Source organism: Ixodes scapularis, unplaced genomic scaffold, assembly GCF_016920785.2.
Source record: "Ixodes scapularis isolate PalLabHiFi unplaced genomic scaffold, ASM1692078v2 PGA_scaffold13__105_contigs__length_92229423, whole genome shotgun sequence".
Lineage (NCBI taxonomy): Eukaryota > Metazoa > Arthropoda > Arachnida > Ixodida > Ixodidae > Ixodes > Ixodes scapularis.
Window position 1 is genome coordinate 39365804 of NW_024609839.1, and position 23445 is coordinate 39389248.

Below are 23445 nucleotides of genomic sequence, written 5' to 3' on the forward strand. Positions count from 1 at the left end.
CTGGAGCGCGCGAACGTACTCCACGAGGCTCTCGTCGGGGTGCTGAGTGCGATTAGCTAGTTCGTCCCTAATCCGCATCTCGTAATCAGGGGGCAAAAATTCCTCCCTAAACCGCGTCCGGAAGTCCGCCATCGATAGAAACGGTCGTTGCAACCGTCTCCAGCGCGACGCGTCGCCCGTTAACGCGATTGGCACGATCTGCACCAAGGCCGTTTCGTCTGAGGCTCCCAACGCGGCTACATACGCGTCCAAGTCCTGTAAGAAATCGTGGACCGATTTCCCGTTGGAATATCCCGCGTAGGTCGGCGTCGGTACGGACAACCGCGGTCGGGGCAGAGACGTAGGCGCGGCACTCGCGACTCCTGGAGCCGTCGCGATTTGTCGCGAGAACGTCTCCATCATCGCCGTCATGGCGCGCATAAACTCGCCGATACCTGCCGCACCTCCAGCTGGAGCTGGTGGTAAAATCCCAGCATCTGGAAATGTTCCGTACTAGAGCCTTCTCCGGCCCCTGCAGCGTCAGACGGTTCCTGAATTCCGCTCTCAGACGAGTCGTCCTCGTCCCTATTGGGGGTCGACCTCGTCTTGGGGGGCATCGTTAGCGTTTACCCTTCTACACCACGCTGAACGCTCAATAGATCTCTGTGACTCCCCGGGACGAACAGAACAAGCAGCAGACCAATCGGGCCCCACGTTGGAAGCGCCAGTTGTGTGGGTCGCTCTACTATATCTGCTGCCCAATCGGTCCCTGCCTGGTCCGCCCTCCCAAGAAGTCACACGAGCAAGGATTGATTCAAATCGTTTTACTGTTCGGCGTCTTGGTTCTGGGCCTGGCAGTCGCTGTCGTTGTCCTGACCGTGCCTGGCGGAATGCTCGTGCACTCTGTCACGCGCACCGGGCCGCCGGCCACCGCTCCTGCCCCCTCGCGCGCCGTCGTCCTCCTCGGCTTCCCACAAGGGGCACAGGCAGGTCAAGGTCAAAATAATATTTTCTGTTAGTTACCGAAACGATTAAAAACGATGCATTATTTTCGAAATTCGGAACTTGGAAACTCAGTATTAGTGAAGTAACAAACAATTTTCCAAAGTCGTAATTGAAGTTCCCGCATGTCCGCGGGAGTGCAGTGACGTCAAAGATTGAATCGTCCTGCAACGCGAGTTTCTCTCACGCCTCCGAACCATCCCAATCCAAAGTGTCATGTTCGCCCGCGTCTCGCGATCAAACTCTCTTTTCCGTGCCTGCCGCCTGTCGCTGTGAGCAGACGACGCTTCACTTTCGAGTTTGGAGTTCTTTTAGGATTCTTTCAGCGAACTCAAACTCTTGGAAAAGGTGTGAGGTTGAAGAGAACACGCAGTGAACTTTTGTGAACGACGTGAGGAGCCACGTCAGCCGCGTTCTGCGTGAAAGGCTGCCCCGGCGGAGTCAACCGAAAACTGCGGTATACAGACACCAAACCCAGTTGTTTTGGCCGTTTGATGATTTCCTTTTCGAAGTCTGAGAGGTCGTCGGGCACCTAAAAAGAGACCTTCGTCTGATTCCTCGATTCACCGATCATACCAGTGCTATATGTGCCGAGTGCCGCCAGCGCCGCCATGTTTTCCGAGGGAGGATAAAAAGGCCAGGAAGCGACATCACTCCGGACTCCGACTCTCTGTTTTTCAAAAAGTAGGGCCGCAGTTCGTTTGCAATAGCGTTAACAACATGTTTTACGATGGCCGTTATTAAATATTATAAAAATGTCGCTTCCCTAGCTTCTAAATTTTATAATTCTTGACGTCACAAAGAAACAGAAGCGAGGATGTGAGAAGCGGGCAAAACGGGTATTTCTTTTGTCTATCACTAGAACTTGCATCGTTTTAGACAACAAAAAATATGACCTTCAGGGTGCCGTGCCCTTTTAAGCTTCGTCCTTAATTTACCGAGTTTACCCAATTATCCAATTTGGTTGTTACCTAAGGAAGAACGTTTCAGCTACGGATCTTTCTAGGCTAAAACATAAAAAGGCTAATATCAGCAACCAGCTAGCAGATCAAATGGAGTACACAATGTTTTTGTTTTTAATGTTTGTGTTTTACGCAAATGCATAACAGGCGCTTGCAACCCCGGCAACGCTAATTCCCAGTTGACTCATCCTACCAACATATTGCGCGATGGGGCAATTCAGTATGTAAACATCGTAAGGCGGCTACTACTACAGTGAAGCAACACATTTAGTGTCGTTTCATAGTAGGAAGGAAGGCACTCACTTTTAATATTGGCGCGCGCCGAGTAGGCAGCGCGGCCGTAGCCTAACGGTTATCGCTCTTGCCTCCCACGCGAAAGGCCAGGGTTCGATTCCTGGCCGCGGCGACGCATTTTTTTGTTGACACTGTAATGTGATGTTTTCGTGAATTCGAGAACCGTCTAGCTGATTCGAGGTTAGAATGTTCTACGCGTCGAACCTCCTACGTCGAGTGCTCCAGAAGCCAACGCGTGTTCAAAAGCGGCTCCGCGTGGCGAGCCGGAGTCAGTTTCGCCCCAACGTTCGACTCTGCTGTCACGCCGACTTCGACGCCCGCGACGCTCTGTTATTATCTTTTGTACCCTTTTATTTTTAGACACAAGTTCGCCCCATTAAACGTTTAGTTTCTTCAGTCTTTATCGCCTCATCAATCGTCATTCGTGACAATATGAGTAACGAGTAACCTACCTAGTTACTACTTTTTAAACGAGTAACGAGGAAGAGGATTTAGTTACTCGTTTTATTAACGTGTATTTGTCTGGTCACAAGACCAGTAGGTGTGAGGGATGGAGGGTTATACACCGTGTTGGGGCAGAGGTGAGGGAGTCGGAACGTTTGTAAATTTGGTGTGGAAGATGTGCTTTGATGAAAAGGAGTTGTTCTGGAATGCCGGACGACAGTTTCTTGCTTTTGCAATGTGGTCGTTCGAGTGCGGGGCTAAAGGCTCAGCTCATGCGCTGGTTTTTGAAGCCTCGACCTTCACAGGGCTCGCTAAGAGCTTTTGCTCTGCCTGCCAAGTAGATGTCCGTCCATGGCTTGACCGGCCACCTACTTGTCAAGAGCGCAAATTTGCTCCAAAGGTCCGCTACCCCTCGCGCCCCTCGAAGTAGCGAAGAAAGTGTGGCTTGAGGCGTCGAAATGTTGCACTGCGCTGCTCGAGGGACACCGCTAAGATAAGCTTTGATTCTTGGGTTCAGCTCCGTCAGGTGAAAATGCCCGGCGGCGCGCATTAATTGCGCGCTCTGGCCATGGGGCAGCAGGGACCACCGACATGGAGATGCGTTTTGATAGGGAAACCAAAACTGAATTAGAAAGGCGTCCAAATCGAGTCAATTTTCCGGACTATATCTGCGGGTACACTGGATTTCCCTACAAGTGTGCTGGTTTATTTGCTTTTGATGGTGACCTGAAATCTTGGTACATGTTGAAACCAGTGTTGTACATGTTATTAAGAAAAGAACGAAAGCTCGTTCCTCGTTTCTTCTGATTTTTGGAACGCGTTCCCGTTACAAGATCTATATGTGAAAAAATAACTCGTACCCTTTGCAGTTAAAAAAATTAAACGTATCATTCCACATACGTTACATTTGTATTTTGCTGATTACCATATTTAGTTAGATCAAAGTTTTTTTTTAATCTATCCTATCAAATGACAGCATATCAATATGAATACCCTGATGGAAGGGCACCAAGAGAAAAAAGCAAGCGAAGCGGGGTTTCAATTCTAAATATGTTCACCTTTAAAAATTTCAGCTTTGTACCATATTCATGTATGTGGTGGACGAATTCAGACGAGAAAAATGTACATTGCACGAGCGTTTTACAACAACCTCAGTCGTTTTAATCTAACAAAGTCCCTTGTTCGGACTTAATAACAGTTGCTTCTCGATGTTGCCGTCCGCAAAGCGATCATAAGAAGATGGGGTAGGACTTTTGGAAGGTCTGTCTTGAAAACTACAAGTCCTTGTTCATGAATGTTGGATTAGTGTTCAGTTTGAAGGCGGGGGACAAGGGGAAAAGGATTAGAAGGTATTTTTTGTGTATTTCCTCGCTCGGGATACAAGGGTGCATTATATGACTAGTACCATGTTCTTTTCTTGTAACTCTGGGTCTCTGTGAAAGTTCAGAGATGTTTATAGTCTGCTTTGTGTTTCTAGGTGTATGAAGATTCGTGGAAGCAAAAAAATCAGCCGAGTTTGAAACGCCCCTCTTTTGTGTCTTTTCCTTTGTTTAAAAGTTTTGCTTTTTGTACCGCAGTCTCGGGCACTGAAAAAAGAAACATTGTTCACTAGCTTTCCTGTACCCGACTGTTACTAAACGAGTACCACACGATAAACCCTAAGATAAGTAACCAAGAAGTTAACGAGATTCTGCTCTGCGGAAAACTATTTTTTCATACTTTTAAAATTTCCCTCTTAGAAATTTAAAAACAAAATACCCCACTACACGAAAAAAAAGAACGCCGTTCCCTTTTCCGTTAATGTAAAAACTTAACGAGTTCCTTTCCAGTTCCCCCGATGCAAAATGGAACGGTGGCGTTCCTTCGTTTCTCCTAAAAGGAACGCGTTCCAGGAAGGCCGTTCCTTGGAACGCCTTTCCGTACAACACAGGATTGAAACCATACCTCGAAACAATTAAAAATAAAACACAAAAACTAATTTTGGCCTAATTATATAAAACTTAATTGCCCAGTGGCAGAAAACATTAATTTATAAAACTTTCATTGTTCGATGCGTACTTTTCGTGGGAGCGAGTTTGCCAGCTTCTTATAACATCCTGTATACGGCCACCTTTATTTTCTTCATTATAAATAGATCATAGTTCCACCCAGATTTATGGTCTGAGTTTGACTCTACGAGTGCGAGTTTAAAATCTTAGGAAACTAGTGATTTACCTTCATGGACATAATAATCAGGTCAAAGCATTTATGAAACTTTATAGCGAGATCATAAAATAGGCTTCGCTCTACGTTTCTTGACTGCCTGTGACTATAATCAATTCGAGTTTTGGTAGAGTTTCAAATGTGTAGCAGCAGCTTATTAGCACCTTTTCAATCCATGTTATTTTCCTCAAATATTATTTTTGAAAAAAAGCAAAACCTAATTGAACTTTGCCCTTCTATATTATTCTAGTTTCTCTTGCGTTCCGTGCTTCGCTATGCTCACCTGATATTCTGACGAAACTATAGTCACTTCAAAGACCACCTAAGACTTAAGTCAACTGAAGGAAAGGATTGGGTTTTTAGGTTGTCAGGGGTTAAAGCAAAGAATTCTTTGACATCACAATTTTAATATAAAATTGACCTGTTTGGAGTTTTCCATTCGGCTAAACAAAAGAAACGCTCTTTACAAAAGGTCAACAAAATACTTTTTTTAGATTTTTTTCACGTTTACTCGCAAACAAAGTAAAGTTTAGAACTGTTTTTATTAGTCTGTCTGTTACTATTTCAAAAACGTGTTTCCATCCACTCGGTCGTGGTTCATGAGGTTTCTTGCTCAAAAGTATATTTTGCCAGGCTCGTGGTGCGCTGCGCTAATTTTTTCTGAGTGGTGGAGAGGTGGTAGCTCTGAGCTACGTTTGCTTGGAACAGCCCCAAAGCCTGAAACGTGACGCCTTTCCCTTTTCTTGTTAGGTCTTCATGTTCGAACCCTTGCACGTCTAAGTACCTCCATGTTAGGTTCTTGTCGGGCGTTTCAAACAATGCTGCAACGTAACCCTTCACGAAGATGTTTGCCACCCACGGCACCACCTGTAGAGATACAACATAATGAAAACAAAGATTTATTGCGTGATCCAAGTTTCGGGTAAATTGTCAGCGAGGCACGGCGAAATTTCTGATGGTCACTGATTTTCCTCAAAATTGATTAAAAACGTAAATATACACGTCTCAACTAGTGATACAATTACGAGTCCCAATAAAGTTTCTTGTGAAACTATTGCATTTTTAAGTTTGGTCCGAGAAGTTAAATCCGGGGCACGGTGTAATCCGGGGTAACACTGCTTGTACATAATACAAAAGAGAGTCTGCATAGAGATTTGAACGCGAGTCAACGCGAGATACGTGCTTCAAATGCCGCATGGCAACGAGTTCGAGGAGGAAGTTTTGCACGCGGAATTCAAACCACGGATATTGCGGTGACTCGTATTTGCAGATTGTCTTTTCTCTGAGCAGTGTGACCCTGGCTTTACGCATCTGAAGCAAGTCTTTGAGAATTTACGCATATATTCGGCTGTTCTACAGGTACTTTTTTGTCAGAAGTTCGGATCAAAATACCCCAAGTATGCGAGGCAAAAAAAAAAATGCCTCGAGAAAACATATTTTTTCTGAGATCACAAAAGCTACACAAAAAAAAAAAAAAGTAACGTTCTCCGGAAAATCTGACTTTGAGAAAACTGAAATGCAGTAATGAAACCACCAGCTCCGTACCCCTGTCAGTAGCTTCACTGCTAAACCTGGCGGTGGTCTCTCTGTACTGGACAATCAGTAATGCTGCCGGGAAACATTAGTGACGCGCAGAAGACCTACAGATCATCCTAGTTACGAGACTTCTTACTGCGCTTGCGCATTCAGTCGACCTTTTTGTCTGAAGCTAGTTCTAAACTTGCTCTGTTTTGTTTTATGTTGAGAGCTACGTGATGATTGGTTTTAAATAGCCAGAAAAGTACAACTCTCTCCATAAATATTTACTTAAATGAATTGCCTGATAAAATTTTTTTCTTTCAGAAAACAATTAAATTATATTGTCCTCACTCTTAGAAATATCATGTTACCGATATCCGAATTTCTTTTGCTCCGCCGCACAAGTAATTCAATTTTAAACAGTACCCAACTGCTCAGGTTGCACCCGCAAAACGTAAAACGTAACGTCACGGTATGAGTGCCACGACAGCTCTTGACTGCTGTCGTAGTAAAATAACTTCATTCTACGAAAGGCAAGATTTACGGTATTGAGAGAAGCTCAATTTTAGGACGATGATCGTTGTACACACCATCATTCATATTGATCCAAAACCCAGAGTAAGTCAACGTCCGTGACTCTGACGTTATCATGCCTGATGATAGGTCACGACACGACAAGCCATGCATACTTGCGAAATTTTACGTGAAGTTTCGCATTGATGTTCATGAATAATTTAACGAATATTTGGGGAGGGGGGCGGGGGATCGTTTGATGAAATAACTATCACATCTGACCATAATTTGGGCTCTCTACGGGACCATAGCAAACAATGAGTAACTTCCGAATTTCACCGTGCAAACCCTTAAGACATTTGTATGTAAATTAAACATTTGGGTTTTGAGTATCTGCTTCTTTTATAATAACGTCTTTTTTTTAGAATTGAAAGGTTTTGCCGGTCATTTACCATAAAATGCGAGAACATTTGCGGAAGGTGGCTTCAACGTGGCGTCTCGATGTGCCAATAATTATCAAAATGTTTTTATTGTGCCCTTATAAATTTGTGCTCACTTTATTACTGTCATTCCACAGAAAGGTGGCTCCAACAACGGTGTACCTATATACATAGTGTGATCTTTCAGTAACTTTTAAACGAAACATCGATAAAAAATAGCAAATTGTACGCACCACCTGTGCTTCGTTGACATACCACTTGGCTTCGAGAGTGGCTCCAGGGGGTATTTTTATATCTTGTTTAATCAGCTGTCGCGTAGTGCGTGTTTCGATTTTGGTAGATCCAGAGCTTGTCGTCAGTGTTGCCGAAAATTCTGTCGAGAACTGATAAATTAGTGGCACGTTTATACTGAACTTGGCCTTAGCGGTGAAATCCGCTCCCCTGGTGACGGACCACATGTACTCGTCTTCGTGTTCTACTTGCTCCGATATGTACGCCTTACCCTCCTCACCAGACTGGTTGTTGTGAAAAATCTGTACGTATACAGCAGACAGCTTTAGAGACTCAACTTTGGCGGCCTGGTAGACCACCCGGCCGACTTTGATCTTCACTGGTGGGTACCTGCATAGAAAAACTGTACCGTTAAGCTGCTTTCACGCCACGTACAAAAGACCGTCAGCAGCCGCTAAGGCCTCTTTTTTCGTGACGGTACAGTGATACGGGCCCTACACGAACTGTTTTGTAGACGTGTTCGCATATGTACAAAGCAAGGATTCTCGGAGTACGCTTGAGGCGTGGTCGCAGATAATTCTTTCACTGTGTTTGCAGCCAACACCACGCCCTCTGTGTAATGTACGAGCAGTTTGATTGTAGCCTTAATCTGCAACGCGATAACACTTCAGGGCATAGCTACTGCTACCCGTAGCTGCAAATAAGATTAATCTCCGTAGGGCCCGCCAACGCTATTAAAGCTATAATGAGCGATACTTTTTATTCTTCACTATGATATCGTTCGTCAGATAATGCTTCGAGTCCCAGATGGAAACAACAATTAGTAGTAATTACATCAATAAATATAGCGGTACTTTTTATAGTGTTCCGGAACAAATTTGCACTGTTTGTGCTCGCTCACTCTTAAAAAAAAATATGAATAAATTATATTGAAGGCAAACATAGTCCGCAAATGCAACGCACCTCTACCACTCACAAAAGAAAGAGCAACAACAAACAAAGACAGCACGAGAGGTGGTAAAGTTATTAAGACCAAGTTAAGAAAGCAGAAGCCATGAGGTTTGTGGAGGCTCTTTTCTGAGCACTTATCACGGAACACAGATCGCTGTTCGAACATGTGCACGTCAGTGAGATCATGTAACTTCTTACCATAACTCGTTACTTACTAAAATGGTAACTTAGTTCGTTACTCGATACTGTGGTTGAAAAGAAACGCGTTTCCTCAGACTTGAAAGTAACGCGTTGTTTTCTCGTTATTCTTAATGCTTCCAATCAGAGTGTCGAACCGAAATTTTTATCGGTTCGGTTCCGGTTTGGGTTCACGGCTTTCGGTTCGGTTCTGGTTCAGTTCCGGGGAGCCAAAAATAACGATTCAAACCGGTTCGAACCGGTTCGAACCGGTTTGAACCGCTAAATTGAGAATATATTTTCCGCGTTGTTCTGGCCATATACACTATTTACGCCGTAACACGATTAACTCTTGAGCTTCTTCGATCGTCCGTGCAATTTACTTTTGTTTTTAGGTACCAAAATATGAAATTCAGTTATTTAGTTTTGACGCAAGAGTAGAAGAAAATCTACATTAACGAACATAACGTCGTGTTCATACGACTCGACATCCCTTTGTTTACCAGAAACACATATTTTACCTGAATCAAAATGCTTAAGTACAAGAGTGAAGAGGTGAGCTTGTTGGTACATCTGGAAATAGATCGGCTTGAAATTTAGAACTATACTGCATTTTTTTGTCCTTTCTTCGTGTTTAAGTAAAATTCTAAAGTTCAAGCGGATTTATTTACACGGTATAAAATATTGTCGCGAAGTGTGGTAGGTCGCCTAAAATACCCGTGATTGATACAATTTTATGTCGCAGTATGAAAAGTGGAATTGTGATTGTGTCTTTGAACCAAGGAATTAAATATTTCACATAAAATTATAAAATGAGCACCTCGTGGTCATATATATTACCATATATTGTTTACGAAATACGCTTCACGATATATATGTATAATATGACGACACAACTTAGCTAAAAGCAATGAAATTTTCAAAATGTCACAACAGTTTTAGAATAATTCCTTTCGGAAAATTTTTTATAGGAACACCGAGCGGCAATCAAACTGCTTGTTGTTCTCACCAAACATTGTTTACACTCAGTACCGTATGCATGCGACTAATCATGCAGCAAGGAGTAATCGCAATTGTTCACCCTAATCTATACGCACCTTCGCATTCCCATCGAATCTGGCCCAAAATAGCGCTTGTCCAAATGAACATTTTCCTTTACAGGAGAAGCTGGCACAGCCTGGCTGTTGAGGTTTGTTCTTGACAAGATGCCGCTCAATTTAATTTGCGAATGAGCATCACCCTTGCTAATTGATGACTTTAACCCGGCAGTGTTAAGGAGCTCATGTCGCAGAAAACCCGATGTCGGTGGCGTGACTAGAAAATCTTGGTTGGTCGATAGGGTGATAACGTCAGAGCTACATGCCCTCACGCAAGGATTTCAAACAACCCACAATGCTCATGTGAAACGTAACATCACGCGTGTAAGAAGAGTGATTAAAACATGACATGTAATGCGAATTAAAGTTTGCCGTATGTTTCAAATGATTTTTTTTTTCAAAGTAATTCTTCTTCCTTAAAGAAAAAAATTAAGAATTTTAGTTGGGATATGAACCAACGACCCTTTCGGTTGCGAGTCAGACGCTTTTGACTAGGCCACGCGAGTCACGCTTTCGTGGCAAATGAGAGTGCGATGCAAACGAGACCTGTTAAGGCTATCGCGTTCCACTTTTAAAGGCAAAGCTTAAGCGTCCTCCAAGATTATTTTTTGTTAAGTAAAACGAAATAGTATTTCACAGTCTACTCGACATGGCAGCTACATAATTGTACACTTTCTGACGGTTTGCGTGCGTAATCGTCATAGTTTTGCCGCGTGCCCTTGTTTACTTTGTTTTTGTCCAGCCCACAGACACATAAAAGCAATGTTCCCCACATAAAAGAGCAATAACAGACTTCTATATGCTTGAGATGTTATATGTGTGAGGAACACATAGTTATTTAAATTTGCTTCAAAATTAGGAATGTGTGTAAGGCTGTCCCATATCACTTACAAAGTGGCTGTCGAGGATAGAAACGACGGAAAAGATTGGCAGAACAATTTTCAGATCACTTGGGGGGCACTGCTTTAGGGTGGTCGGCCACTTATTTATGTTGTCAAATATTCAGTTAGTAATTAAATATATTTTTATAACGATCAATAAATTTTACTTTATAAAGTTTCCATAACCGCTTGAGACCGACGCGGAAGGACGATACTCGAAACTACGCGAGCTGTAGAGTCTGCACAAAAGTGTTTTTCTGTTTGCTGATTGGCAGTGTGAAGTATCGGGTTGCAGGGTACGCCAAAAAGGGCTCTGTGCTCACATGAAAGATTGGAAGTCAAATACATGAAATGTTCAAAAATAGAGAGATAATTAATGTAATTTTTCTAAACAATCCCTTACTTAACGCCCTACTGCAAAAAGATATGCGTAAAAATGCACGCAATGAAATTTATAATTTTATATAAATAGGGCGAAGGACAGACAAAGATTCTTAAAATCTTAGTATAAGTCACATTTTATTAGCTTCCATGAGCTCGAAACTTCGCCAAATAGTGCCTCGGGAGGCTAATGTTATATTCGGTTTTACCTGCACTTGTTTTGGCGCTCACTTTAGAACCCTATGCTTGAATAGCCATGCGCGCTAACATTTCTCTAGGCTGCCATATATCATCGCGAGACTGCTATAAAAATTGCACAAGTTTACAATTAGGACATGTATTGCTAGTTTTGCAAACATCACATTTCACCAGAAAGCTTAACTGTTTAACATGGTATGCAAGTGACGTCATCACACTATAGGCTGGTAGTCATTGCGATTTCTTCCTGCTGAGAAAATCGAATTCGATGGCGCAAAATGCACGCTCCATAACGTTCAAGCGCAGTGAAAGCCAAGTATTTTAAAATCACGTATTACTATTCTAAGTGGATCGTCGTGAGGAACGGCGCGAGCGTCTGGAAAGACAAAAACGTGCTATTTGGCAAGAGCCTTTTGCACACAAAGTAGTTTCCGGGCTAGAGCTTTTTGGTCTGCGCCAAAGATGCGGGGAAGAGGAACCTTTACAACACAGTAGGTTTTTAAATTAACCCCCCTCTCCCCCACACACACGCACGCGCGCACACACACACACGCACACGCACACGCACACGCACACAGACACACACACACTTCTTTTTACAGCGGAGCTATTAAGGGATAGTTGCCCCACTATCGTGTCCGTCAGCAAACAAATGACAACTTTAAACTCTGGACAGCTACCGACATCTATAAGTGACGACAGCAACCAGACAACCGGCTTGCCGGTTATCTGGTAGCCGCCGTCGCGCATAGATGGCGGCAACCTTTCCAGCCTTTCCACTCTGGCTTGCCGACTTGCGGCCGGCAGTTACTTCATTTCCACCATAGTACTGCTTCGCTGGTCTTCCTTCTCCACCGGAGTAGAAAGGCTGATGGTATTCCTCAGAAATCGTCTCCTCCGTTCGTGTGTGTTAAAGGGGTAGTGAAACGAAATTTTAGCGCCGATCTTGTTGCATAAATATGGGCTAGGGACAGGCACCACCTCGGAAATATAAATATTGCGCTGTAAAACACAGGATAACTAATTTTAAACATAATTAAACGATTTCAAATTCTCATCTGGTGGATCGGGGGAAGTTCTCGTGACATCACTTGTGCCATAATAGCAGCGCCGTTCTGCGGCAATACGGCGTGCCGGCAGAATTCGCCTAGGCCTGAACGCGTTTGCAAAGCCTTGGCGGAGAAAGCCAAAGCGTAGTTGGCCACAGTGCGCTCGTTCTCGTTGCGGCTCCTTGCACGACACGACCCGAGCATGCTTCTGGCACGGCCGGTATTAGTTGCTGCGAGTCGCGAGCTGCGAGCCGACGTTAAAAAGGATATGTTTGAACTACGAGGGTGTCAGCAAGAGCCACGCAAATACCTGTTCACACTCGGAGCGGACACGCGCGTTTGATCGAAGTGCTGGATTCGCTCTGTTAGACCGCGTTTCGGTAAGCGCTTCTGGACCGATCTTTTACGATTGCAACTCGATACTGACATGACACTCGGCAAAGAAAGGTTAGACCGACACCGCGTAGCTCCCATGAACCGCTATAGCTCGACAGTGACGTAGCGTCGAGTCAGAATAAAAATGGCATACTAATAACAGAGTGTACATACCGAGTTGCGAAGGTAATCCGTATGGCGTTCATTTGAGCTCTATATCACATGAAACAAGGAGATAGAATCAATGAGAGTCCCTTTTCGACGACAGCGTTCGTCACTGCTGTCTCGGTAAACAAGGAGATCGAGATGACAAGGGGAAAATATCGACCTCTGAAATTTAGTTCAGGGATCAAACTACTCATCCGGTAAGGGTCCGCAAGGGTCGCGCGGGCATATTCCATTCAGCAGGCCAGCCGGTCATGGACAGACGGTCTTGGCCAAGGACCGCCGGAGCAACGGTGCGCCGAGTCGATGTTGCTGCTAGGCCTACTATATTCTGCCGAGCTCGCTAGGTCGGCAGAATCGTGGCCGTCGTAGCTCTTCTCGTGTGTTTGTGGATCCTGCGTTCTTGATCGTCGTGGTCTGTTTTAAGTACTCCTTCCTTTTTTTCTTGCTGGTTGAAGTCGGAACGCACGAGAAGAGCACGTAGAAAAATAAATGTCCGTTGGCGGCCGATACCAAGTAACTGAGCGACGCTGTCGGCCTTGTTGATTTGATCGTAAAAAGTGCGTAAGACAGCTTCGGAGCTGTCGTAGGATTCTGTCGTAACCTGCGCAAAGGTTACGACAATTTCGTTTCGAGAGTACGGGTTTTCTCTCAAATTTGTCGTACGCGTTTTTTTCGTCGTGAGTTCGCTTTGAGAATCCGGCCTCAGAGCTGGTTTTGTCAGTGCTGCCGTGGTTGCCGACTTGCCGTGGTGCAGCGGGCGTGCAGCCCTTGCACATCTCAAACGGCCACGTTGTCACAGGTCGTAAATCGTCGACGCGCCACCAAGTGGCAACGCTCGTAACCACAACATTCACGCCGCAGCCTTGCAGTCTGGCACAAGTGACGTCACGAATGCGCCCAATATCCCAAGACGCATGGCGCTCTCCGATGGCCGATTTTCGAGCGCGCGCCCAATCGGGCCCATTAGGGTGAAAAATATAGCCATCCGTTCAAAATACAAACGCGCGATTATGATTTATGAATATCATTGATCATATTGAACCTATTTCTGATCATAGTAGGTGTATTTCAAGTTTCGCTTCAGTATCCCTTTAATTCGACAATTTTAGTTTTCACTTGTTAACAGCAACCCTTCACTGCTTTTATTTTGCACCCCGTGAAGTTTAAAGGGGTCATAAAACGATATCGGGTTGGAATGCTCATGACTTTGCAGAGGCGTACTGGTCCGAGTCTGACACAAGTATACTCGCAAAGGCCGCCACTGATTCAGAAGCTTCTTTGTCGCGGTGAAATTGCGAGGCCAAAAATGAGACTATTTCTTTTAGTCTTGCCTTCGCAAAGATTGATGACGTAATTGTGGGATCAAACCCACCCGCCTCACGACAGTCGAGCGCGGCTCATGGATTGGACAGGAGAACTGCGTGAGCACTGCACATCGGCTCGTAACAAGCAATGCCTCGGTGGACACTTGGGTAGTGGCTCATGTCCAACCACTGCGGTAATGAGAATAGCCGAACTCTAACAATGCCTGGAGCTCCCCCCAGCACGCGTTTTTTTCCTTTCCAACCCCAGCGCGGGGGTATGATTAACGTTGACGGAATAAGACAGGCACCAGGTCACGTGGCCGCTTCTGGCTCCGAGTTGAGGGGATGAACGATGCTCATATTTCTCTAACTTTTTGGCAACTGCCATTGCCTAGCTAAAAAAAAAAAAAAAAAAAGCAAAGCCAAGTTTAATCAGTTATTAACGTTAGGGAGTGATCCTGAGTAGAATTTAGTGATGTATAGGAATCTTTTTTTAGCTTCTTTGAGACAAATACAGAGGGGGTCGAAACTTGGGCAATAACTTGAAAACGACGCTCGTGTGAGACTTACAGCGACTGCCATGGTGCGGCTGTCCCTCTGAGGTCACTAAAATATTTTTTTTTTTAAGTATTCCTTCCGTATACACATGTATTTCTATCGAACGTCATATTAATAAGTCGCATTTAGTCATTTCAATACTTCTATTCTCGGCGACATCTTTCGGATGCAGTTCAGCAGCAACGAAAAAATGTTTGGGTGCCTCAATGATGTAAAATTGGTCTTGCAACATTTTTTTTGTACTTCCAATAAATACTGCTAAGAAGTAACCCCTGACGTTTATAGCTTGCAAAATTATGCATTAGTTTTACTCTCCGGGCAATAGCAGATGCAGAAAAAATAAAGGAAAGACAGCTGTCGATCCCCTCCTCAACTCGCAATTTGAACAAGCCGCCACGTGATCTGACGCTAATTATATACCGTCAGTGTTCATCATAGTCATGCCCTAGGTGGCTAGGGTTTGGAAAGCAAAAGCTTGGGCTAAGCTTCAGATATTTTTGCAGTTGGGCTATTATCATATTTAATTGACATGAGCCGTTACCCGAATGTTTGACGATGCTGACTGTCAAGAACCGGTGCACTCGACTAGGTGTTATGAAAACCGCTTACGTCACGGTGTCATGTGACACGGTGCAAAATCGTGACGTCATGTTACGTCACGCTGTCAACGAGGCTAATGCATGTAGTGACTTCCTCAAACTAAATCGAGTTGACGCAGTGAGTCACGTGACGCCATGAGCTCACGTGACATTACTTGACAACATGTATTGACACCATGACGTCACGTGAAAACGTGACACATCGTTAATCATAGTGCCAATACAAAAACGCCACCAAAGCCCACAATTTACCATACGTTGCAATTCTGTATAGGACCAATGTGATCATTAGAAATACAGCCGCAAAAATTTTTATTCCCATATGTTCATTTTGTGATACTAGCAAAAAATAAAATAATAAATTACCTTGAACCGTTTTGAACCGGTTACCGTTATATTTTTTTTCGGTTCGGTTCCGGTTCAGTTTCAAGATGGCGGCGACGATTTCGGTTCGGTTCAGTTCCGGTTCGGCTAAAAATAACGGTTCTGTTCCGGTTTTCGGTTCGGTTCGGTTCCGGTTCGACACCCTGCTTCCAATACTTGTCGCCGTTAATAATTGCCCGCCTTATAACGCGTTCGTACAGGGATCACTTTGGCTATACCGACATGCTTTGTTCAGATCTACCTTATGGTATATCTAACGTTTTCTGGTTGCGATAATCGCGGGTGCGAGCTGGGACGAGAACAACGTAGGGAACTCGTGTTGTACACGTTCCCTTTCAGAAGTAACTAGATACCGTTACGCGTTACTTCATCACAACGTAACGAAAACACGTTAATCGTTTCTTTTCTTAAAACTATGTCGTTACTTCGTTACCAAAAAGGAACATGTATTTAGATTCTGGGCGCCACATGACATGACGTCACGTCCGGGAGGCCTGCATGGGCGCTGATGGGATACCAGTGCCGCGTCAGCGTTCACGCGGGACTAGGATAGGGAACGAGCCCCACGCGAACGCGGACGCGGCACTTGCATCAAATCAGCGCCCGTGCAGGCCTCCGGGACGTGACGTCATGTAACGTGACGCGCAGGCTTGAAAGCTGTCTAGGAGGTGCTAATCGAGCGGCGCCAAAAGTAAATCGGCCCTGGTCGTCGTTGTGTTTCACCGGATACACCGATCAGGCACGGAAGAAAGCGCAGGATCACGCCGCATTACACTTCGCGCGATTGGTCGAGCCGATAACAGGAAGTGAACAGAGACGCGCCGTGACGATGCACTTTTGACGCTGCTCGATCCATCGCCTTCTAGCGCTCGCTGCAGTCCCGCTCATCCAAGCTCATCGCGTATCTTCAACTGAGAGAAACAAAAACTCGATTTGCGTTTCAAATGTGTATATGTGCGAGCGAAAAGTGGGGGAGAGGAGGAGACGAGAGCACGCAGGGGCATCGGAACGCCAAGAGCTCTGATTTGAACGGTTAGGGGGTAGACGCCAAGCTAGCCGCCTTTGTCTCCGCTGCACTCGTAGAACGCGTTAGAAACCGGAACGTCGGCGTCCGGCGTTCCGGTTCGAACGCGTCCGACAATTACAGTGGAGACAAAGGCATCTGGGCTAGAGTTCACTTTAAAAGAAATCTCGTCGTAAAGACACTCTTACAGGTTCTTCGGCTCGTCCATTTCTTGCACTATAAAACGTTACTTTAAGCATCCCCTAAAAGAGTTTTTCGGAAAAAATTTATGAGGGGTTCTTTCAAGCTCCGTTTTTTGACGCGAAAGAGTTCTTAATCCCCAACTTGTTTTTCTACTGCGCCAGGGGTCGATAGTGCTTGACGCAAAAACCGTTCTAAAATTTCTTGGGCCGTCGAAAACCACTTTTTAAGAACGGATTCTTTTTTTTTTTTTAGTGTGTACCCACAAATAGTTTGAACTCAGTGTTCTGACATCCTCGCGTGCTTTTGCCTCCTCCTCTTCCTCGGTTTCAGCCCGCATAGTCGCTGACAGCTTAAAACCTGACTTATCATGTTTGCGCCTCTTGCTTTCTGATTGGTCCTTAGGCATTCTTATCGATATAATGCAGCGATCTCATTGGCTGACGCAGGATAATGAGATGCGCGGGACTCGACATGCCTCGCGTTTCCTAAAGGTTAACTCCGGTCAGTATTTTTGAATATGGGATCGGGACTGTTTTCAGCTGAAGCAGTGTCCCTGAATTACGGGGTATAATTTTTTGTTCTCGATATTGCGTGTTGTTTTAAAAATATCTCGGATCAAACTTTGGTTTCGGGAGTCTTCGGCACAACCTAAACTACCTGCTAAAGGGATGGCAACACTGATCATCAGCCGTACGGCTATGGTGCCTGGAGCGCGTCTCCGACTGGTGTGTTTAGCGTCCCATCCCGCCCATACATCAAAAGTGGTCCCAAAGTGGCAACAAATGACGTCACAGAAGCAGGAGTGTCATGCTGTTGCCTGTCGCGATCATGGTGGTTGGCCGTAGAAATGCTGGCGGAAAGCACGAGCGAACGCGAGTGTCGCTGTCGTCACGGCGTCCCAACTGCCGGCGGCTTTAACTTCCGTGGACTGTCACAGTGGAGAGCGACCTACAACAGAACAGGCGTCTGTCATATACACCACAACTGTTGAGACGCCGCCAGGATCGCGATCGGCAACAGCATGACACTTTTATGACGTCATCAGGCGGAAATCGAGGGACCACTTTTTTGGAAGCAGTAAACACACCAGTCCGAAACGTGTTCCAGGCAGCATAGTACGGCCGCGACGTGACGTCGAAAGTATGCTGCGGTACGCGGTACAATTAAGCGACCGCAGCTCCACCACGACGTGACGTTACGATGGTGCCGCCCCGACGTCAAGAGGGTGCCGCGTCAGTGTTTTTCGACTAAAAGCTAACTCGCTTGCCGTCCGCTAAAAAGGTTGCATCTTTAAAATCGGTTTTTGGTGGAGTGCGCGGCTTCATTTTGACGTAATATTCCGTTAGTGATTATATGTCGTGCCACTAAAGCGATGCCAATCTTTTAGTTTGCTTTCGTTCTCGAGAAGAGTTATCCGTTAGTCTGTCAATTAGCATTGTGCTTTCTAGGATTTTGCTTCTATGCACATGTTGCAAGGACCGTCCGAGTGAGCCGACAACGTCCTTAAGTAGTCCACGCAAATTACTGTAAAAAAAAAATCGTTCTTATAAGGTCTTTCGGCACCCCAAGAAATTATTTCAGCTCGTCAAGAAAGTTTCGCCTCAAACACTGTCGCACCCTGGCGTACTAGACGGGCAGCTGGGCGACGAAGAACTCTTTCGCATCAAAAAGGAGCTTAGAGGGGCAGTGCAACAATTTTAGCGTTGAAAGAATCGGCAGTTTGTATTTGTATCTCTTTTATACTGTTTATCCAAGCGCAAGTTACCAAAAAGGCGTAATTTTGCCCCGAAAAACTGCTATTGCGGTGCGTAGTCGCAAAGAAGACAATGAAATATCTACCGTTCTGCCGCCGCGTGTGGTGGTTAACGGGACTGGTGTGTGACGTACTCTGGCGTATACGCGGAAGTGAACAGAACCTGTCCCCCTCCGCTGCTACACTCGCCGTCACCCCCGTGGCGAACCGTCTTTTGCGTCGATCGCTCGTCGCGACCTTCGACGATGCTAATCCTTTAAAAGTCGATAATCGCGGAGGTACCGCTGGGGTCTTTGAAAAAAGAAACCACGTGATCGCCCAGAGTACGTCACTCGAAAGGCGACGGACTAGGGACGGACGGAAGGGGAACTAGCGCTCGCAAGAAAATGCGGTTTTCTGTTCTTCGTTCTATGGGTGACACAGATTAATTTCCGCAGTTAATTGGTCAAAGTCTGAAAGTTGTTGCACCGCCCCTTTAAGAACCCCTTATAGGTTTCTCACAAATAAGTTTTTCGTGGGGTTCTTAAAATAACTTTTTAGGGCGCCAAATATAAACCAGCCGAACAACGCATAACAGGTATTTTACGACTAGTTTTTTGTAGTGTAGAGCCATATTTTAAGGAGTGGTTCTAGTTAAAAGTAAACATTAATCAACAGACGCTACGTATAGCTACTCAATGGTCTCGTGTTTTGTAAGAGATTTAGCATTTTGTACAAAAACATGACATAAATTTACCGGTTTATTGAAGGAAAGGCGAAGAAAGGACGCGAATCTTAAGAATTCTGAGCAGTTGTCGTTTCTCTCGGGATTTAACCGTCGTGTTACTTGCGTTGCTTTCCTAGCATCAGCGATGTCACCAGGGGTGAGTGTTTTTCTCTATAATACACGTACCTTAGTAAAGTGACATGTCTACTGTCGAATGCGAATGACCAATGCCGTTTTTTTTTGTGTTTTTTTAGTGTTGGGGGAGGGTTTAATCTGATCATTGCTTTTCGGCAGTACGTGCACGTGTAAGTACATGACACGGCACAAACTGATACATGTAGGAGAAAATTTGAAACGCATCTTTAGTAGTTATAAATAGGGATCTGTAGTTTGGCGTTGAAACTTGTTACACCGGCACTTCTAATTTAAATCGACCTTAGTTTGTTGTATAATTTATTGTTTTCGAAATAAAGAGTAGCATAACGTACGTGGCGAGAAGTTCAGGGCGGCCTCGGGTTTTGTTATCTCCAGTGACATCAAAAGTGACCAGCCTTTCATTGTAAGAGCAATTTCGCACGAGGACTTGGTAAATCACATCTTCGAGATCAAATAGGGCGCCGCTGCCTAGAAGAAAACAAGCTTATTAATACATTTCACAATGAGACTCGTACCGCCTAGGGTTTGTAGAAATGCTAAATACGTGGAAAGCATTATATTCGAGGAGGAAAATGCTATGGTAGGCAGATCTGGGTTCGAACTTGAAAGGAGCCGCCATTACTCCTAAGGCCACGGTCGCACTGCTTATACAACAAAAGAGTGTACGGGCACTATTTGAGGCGTGTCTGTTCCTTATACTGTTGTCCTCTCACATTGATAATATAAACACACTGTCTGCAAACATGTTCAAAACATTCACACGTGTGAAGCAAACATGCTTACAGCGTGCTTGAAGTGTGTTCGCAGACAATTCTGTCAACATGCCTGCACCGAGTGCAGTGTCTTTTGCTTTTTGTATGATGCGTCAACAGTGCAACTGACACGACAAAAAAATAAAACAAAGAAAATTTAAGATTGTTGCGTCCGTAAGCAGTAACTACAAAGGAATCTCGGACAAAATATTGTCTAAATCTCTCGCTTCTTGACCTGACGCGATTGGAAACCTCCCTTCCACAAGTGCCCGTCCGCCACTAGGTTTTTCCCATTTACTTTTTGAGTACCACGCCCTAGACGTTAACACCAAGGGTTGGTCCAGGGTCGTATTAAGAAATATAGAGGCACTAAACTGATGAGCACCTGCCCCTCCCCCTTATCCTAAAGAAAATGAGAAAAATGCATTGAAAGTTAGTGTGGCCCAGCAATATCGCGACGGAGTGTCGGTGTTCGACACTGCTTTTATGTCCGTGGACCTTTTAATTTCCTCTCTTTCATTAAAAAAATCTTGCGTGGGGAAGAAAGTCGGGTGGCTCGGAATCAAAAATAGTTTGTAAGCCGTAAATGGGGCCCCGGACTTCGAGCAGACTACCGGTGTTTCTCGCACGCTTCGTAATTTACACCCCCCCCCCCCCCCCCCCACACACACACAAACACACCCTGCAAAAACCGTTTCCTACCTTCGCACTTTCTTATGTAAACAAAAATGTTTCCGCCCGACTGCAAAAACTGATCGGCCTTTTCACAATATGCACTCGTCCGGAAACCTGCAGGAGTAGTACCAGCCGCATACCTGGCGTTCCAAGTTTCGCCATAGGAGGTTTTATATATTTATTAGGAATGTTGGAGGAAATATGGCCCGTTCCCTTGCTCTCGGGGGTGAGGCCCTTTACTGCAATCTGCTATAGCCCCCCATCTCCCTCAATCTAGCGCTGTATTTCTCCCAGTGACACCGTGTTTAGAAACCAAAATCCGTCCACTCAATAGGTAGTCGATTGAGCCAATGCCACATAAAAGACAAGGCTTGCTCATGACGTCATCATTAGTGGATCCCCAAACCACCCCAAGTGGCGAACGCGCCGAAGCTTTACGAGAGTGGCAGCATAGCGGCAAACGTGTCCGTCTTGGCGACGCCTTGTGCCAGCGTCGCGCTCGTTGGGAGACGCAGTGAGACGTGCTGACAGCGATGCTGCCACAAGCTAGGAGACGCTACGTGGAGCCACTAGGGATGACGTGTAGGGGAGTGGGGTAACGTGTGCCTTGTCTTCTAATTGGTATAGACCTGCAGCTCTCAAGTTTTGAACAACCCTCTGGCGAGCAACATCGCATATTTTTAGGTCGCGTTTCCGCTGTGCGTAGCGTTGCGTCGTTTCAAACGCTCTGTTAGTGCGCGGAAACCAACGTTATTAAAGTTGGGAAACTCAATCTCGAAACCAGGGCCGCTGGCGTCTACCAAAACCGAGCTAAATAATATAACAGCGCTACCCTTTAGCGACGAGTTGAAACATGAAATTAGACTTATTGGCTACTGCTAGAGTCACTGAAAGTTGCCAGAGTACGGAAACTCCCAGTGTCAAGGTGCCAAAATGGCAACGCAATCTCGTTTCTTTACTGTGGTCACGGTGAGCTCGTCACGGTGAGCTTCTAGAAAGCCTGCTTTTGCGGAAAACAAACGAAACAAGCTTTTTGTAGGAACTTTTATTGGAGTTTGGTACAAAATTACGGGAGTGTGATGTTTAGATAGAAATTTAGTTTAGAGGTTTTTCGGCAAAATTAATATTGTGTTTCGTCAGTCATGTCACACCGATGACTTCAGGTAGCGCGTCCCGACCTTGGTCCGTCCTAACTTTGGCAAATAAACGCGGCGAGTCCACTTGGGAGCCGGGGGTTGGCTGCCCTAACTTCCACTGTACACGCTTCGGCGCCTAATTGGACGATTTAAGCTAAAACATTAGTCCGAACAGACGCTACCGATTACGGTGCTCCCGAACCAATACAAGGAGCACTGCAGTCTCTCGAGTGGCCGTTGCGGGAGGAATGGCGGCGTTGCGATCGCCAATAGATCGGTTCTCGAGCACGAATCGGTGCCGTACTTTTTCAGGGCAGGATTTATGACAGTTTCCAAACCGAGCTGTTCTAGTAACGTTGGCGGGAACCATGAGTAGACGCGGAGGAACGCTGACAGACGCCGGCTTACAAAGGCGGAAAGTGCATGATGGGACGCTAGGACACGGCTTCACGCCAGCATTAAATGGTCGCGTCTCGCGGACGCTAGCGAGGGCGCCCTTTTGTGTTCGCGTCTCGTGAACGCTACAGCGGCCCCTGGCCGAGAGAAACAGGTCTATTGACTGAACTAAACAGAAACAAAGGCGTAACCGTAGCAAATGATAAAATATTTTGAAAGTACCTGAATAGAGCGCGTACTTACTTTGGTGAACGGAACACTGTAGAGAAAAAAAAGAGCGTTCAAATTAATATTCGAACACATGACGGGGACATCGCGTGCATCTTGAGTTTGACAAAGAAGATTGTTTTTTGCTTATCACTATACCAGCTCGACAGGCAAGTTGAGTGATATAGTCACATCCATGTGAAACGCACGGGTGGAAACATAATTCTCAACTTACATCATTTTCAGAAATAAATACCACTTATTTCTTCTTTAGATATTTCTGCGAACACACAAGGTCATCACTATAATATATTCTGGTGAACGAAAAGGCGTTTTCTGCGATTTCTGATAGAGTGTCAGTTAAGTGGCAACGAGGATTTTATGCACCGAGATGCCTGAAGTGGAGTCACTCCAAAGCGAATCTTACCTAGTGAGTAGACTAAGGTTACAAATTTTAGTACTTCGCATGCAAAATTTTTCTTAGTGTTACACTCACCAAGAAGAGGAGAAGGAGTAGCAAAAACTGAAACCTTTGAGTCATGTTACCCGCTCAATGAACTGAGCAATTAACAGGTGCCTCCTTCCTTCTGCGTAAATGCTTTCCCGTCACTACTTTTTATACAAAACAGCTTTAAAAAGACTGCGAGTGCGCTTATAAAAAACAAAACAAAAATCAGATGTCAAGAAAATTGTATTTGCAGGGAAAGGTTCGAGCTTTCGTTCGAAAGGATAACGTTGGACAGGAAGCTT

The 23445-nt window shown here is 45.1% G+C and overlaps 1 protein-coding gene across 1 annotated transcript; it reads right to left on the reverse strand.

Moving 5' to 3' along the window:
• Positions 1–5480: 5480 nt before the first annotated feature.
• LOC115322958 lies at positions 5481–23236 on the reverse strand. Its single transcript, XM_040208293.1, has 5 exons — positions 23192–23236; positions 22732–22747; positions 19862–19997; positions 7588–7975; positions 5481–5750 (listed from the first exon to the last, which is right to left on the reverse strand). The coding sequence occupies exons 1-5, from the start codon at positions 23234–23236 to the stop codon at positions 5481–5483; spliced, it is 855 nt and encodes a 284-aa protein (XP_040064227.1).
• Between the last annotated feature and the right edge of the window lie 209 nt (positions 23237–23445).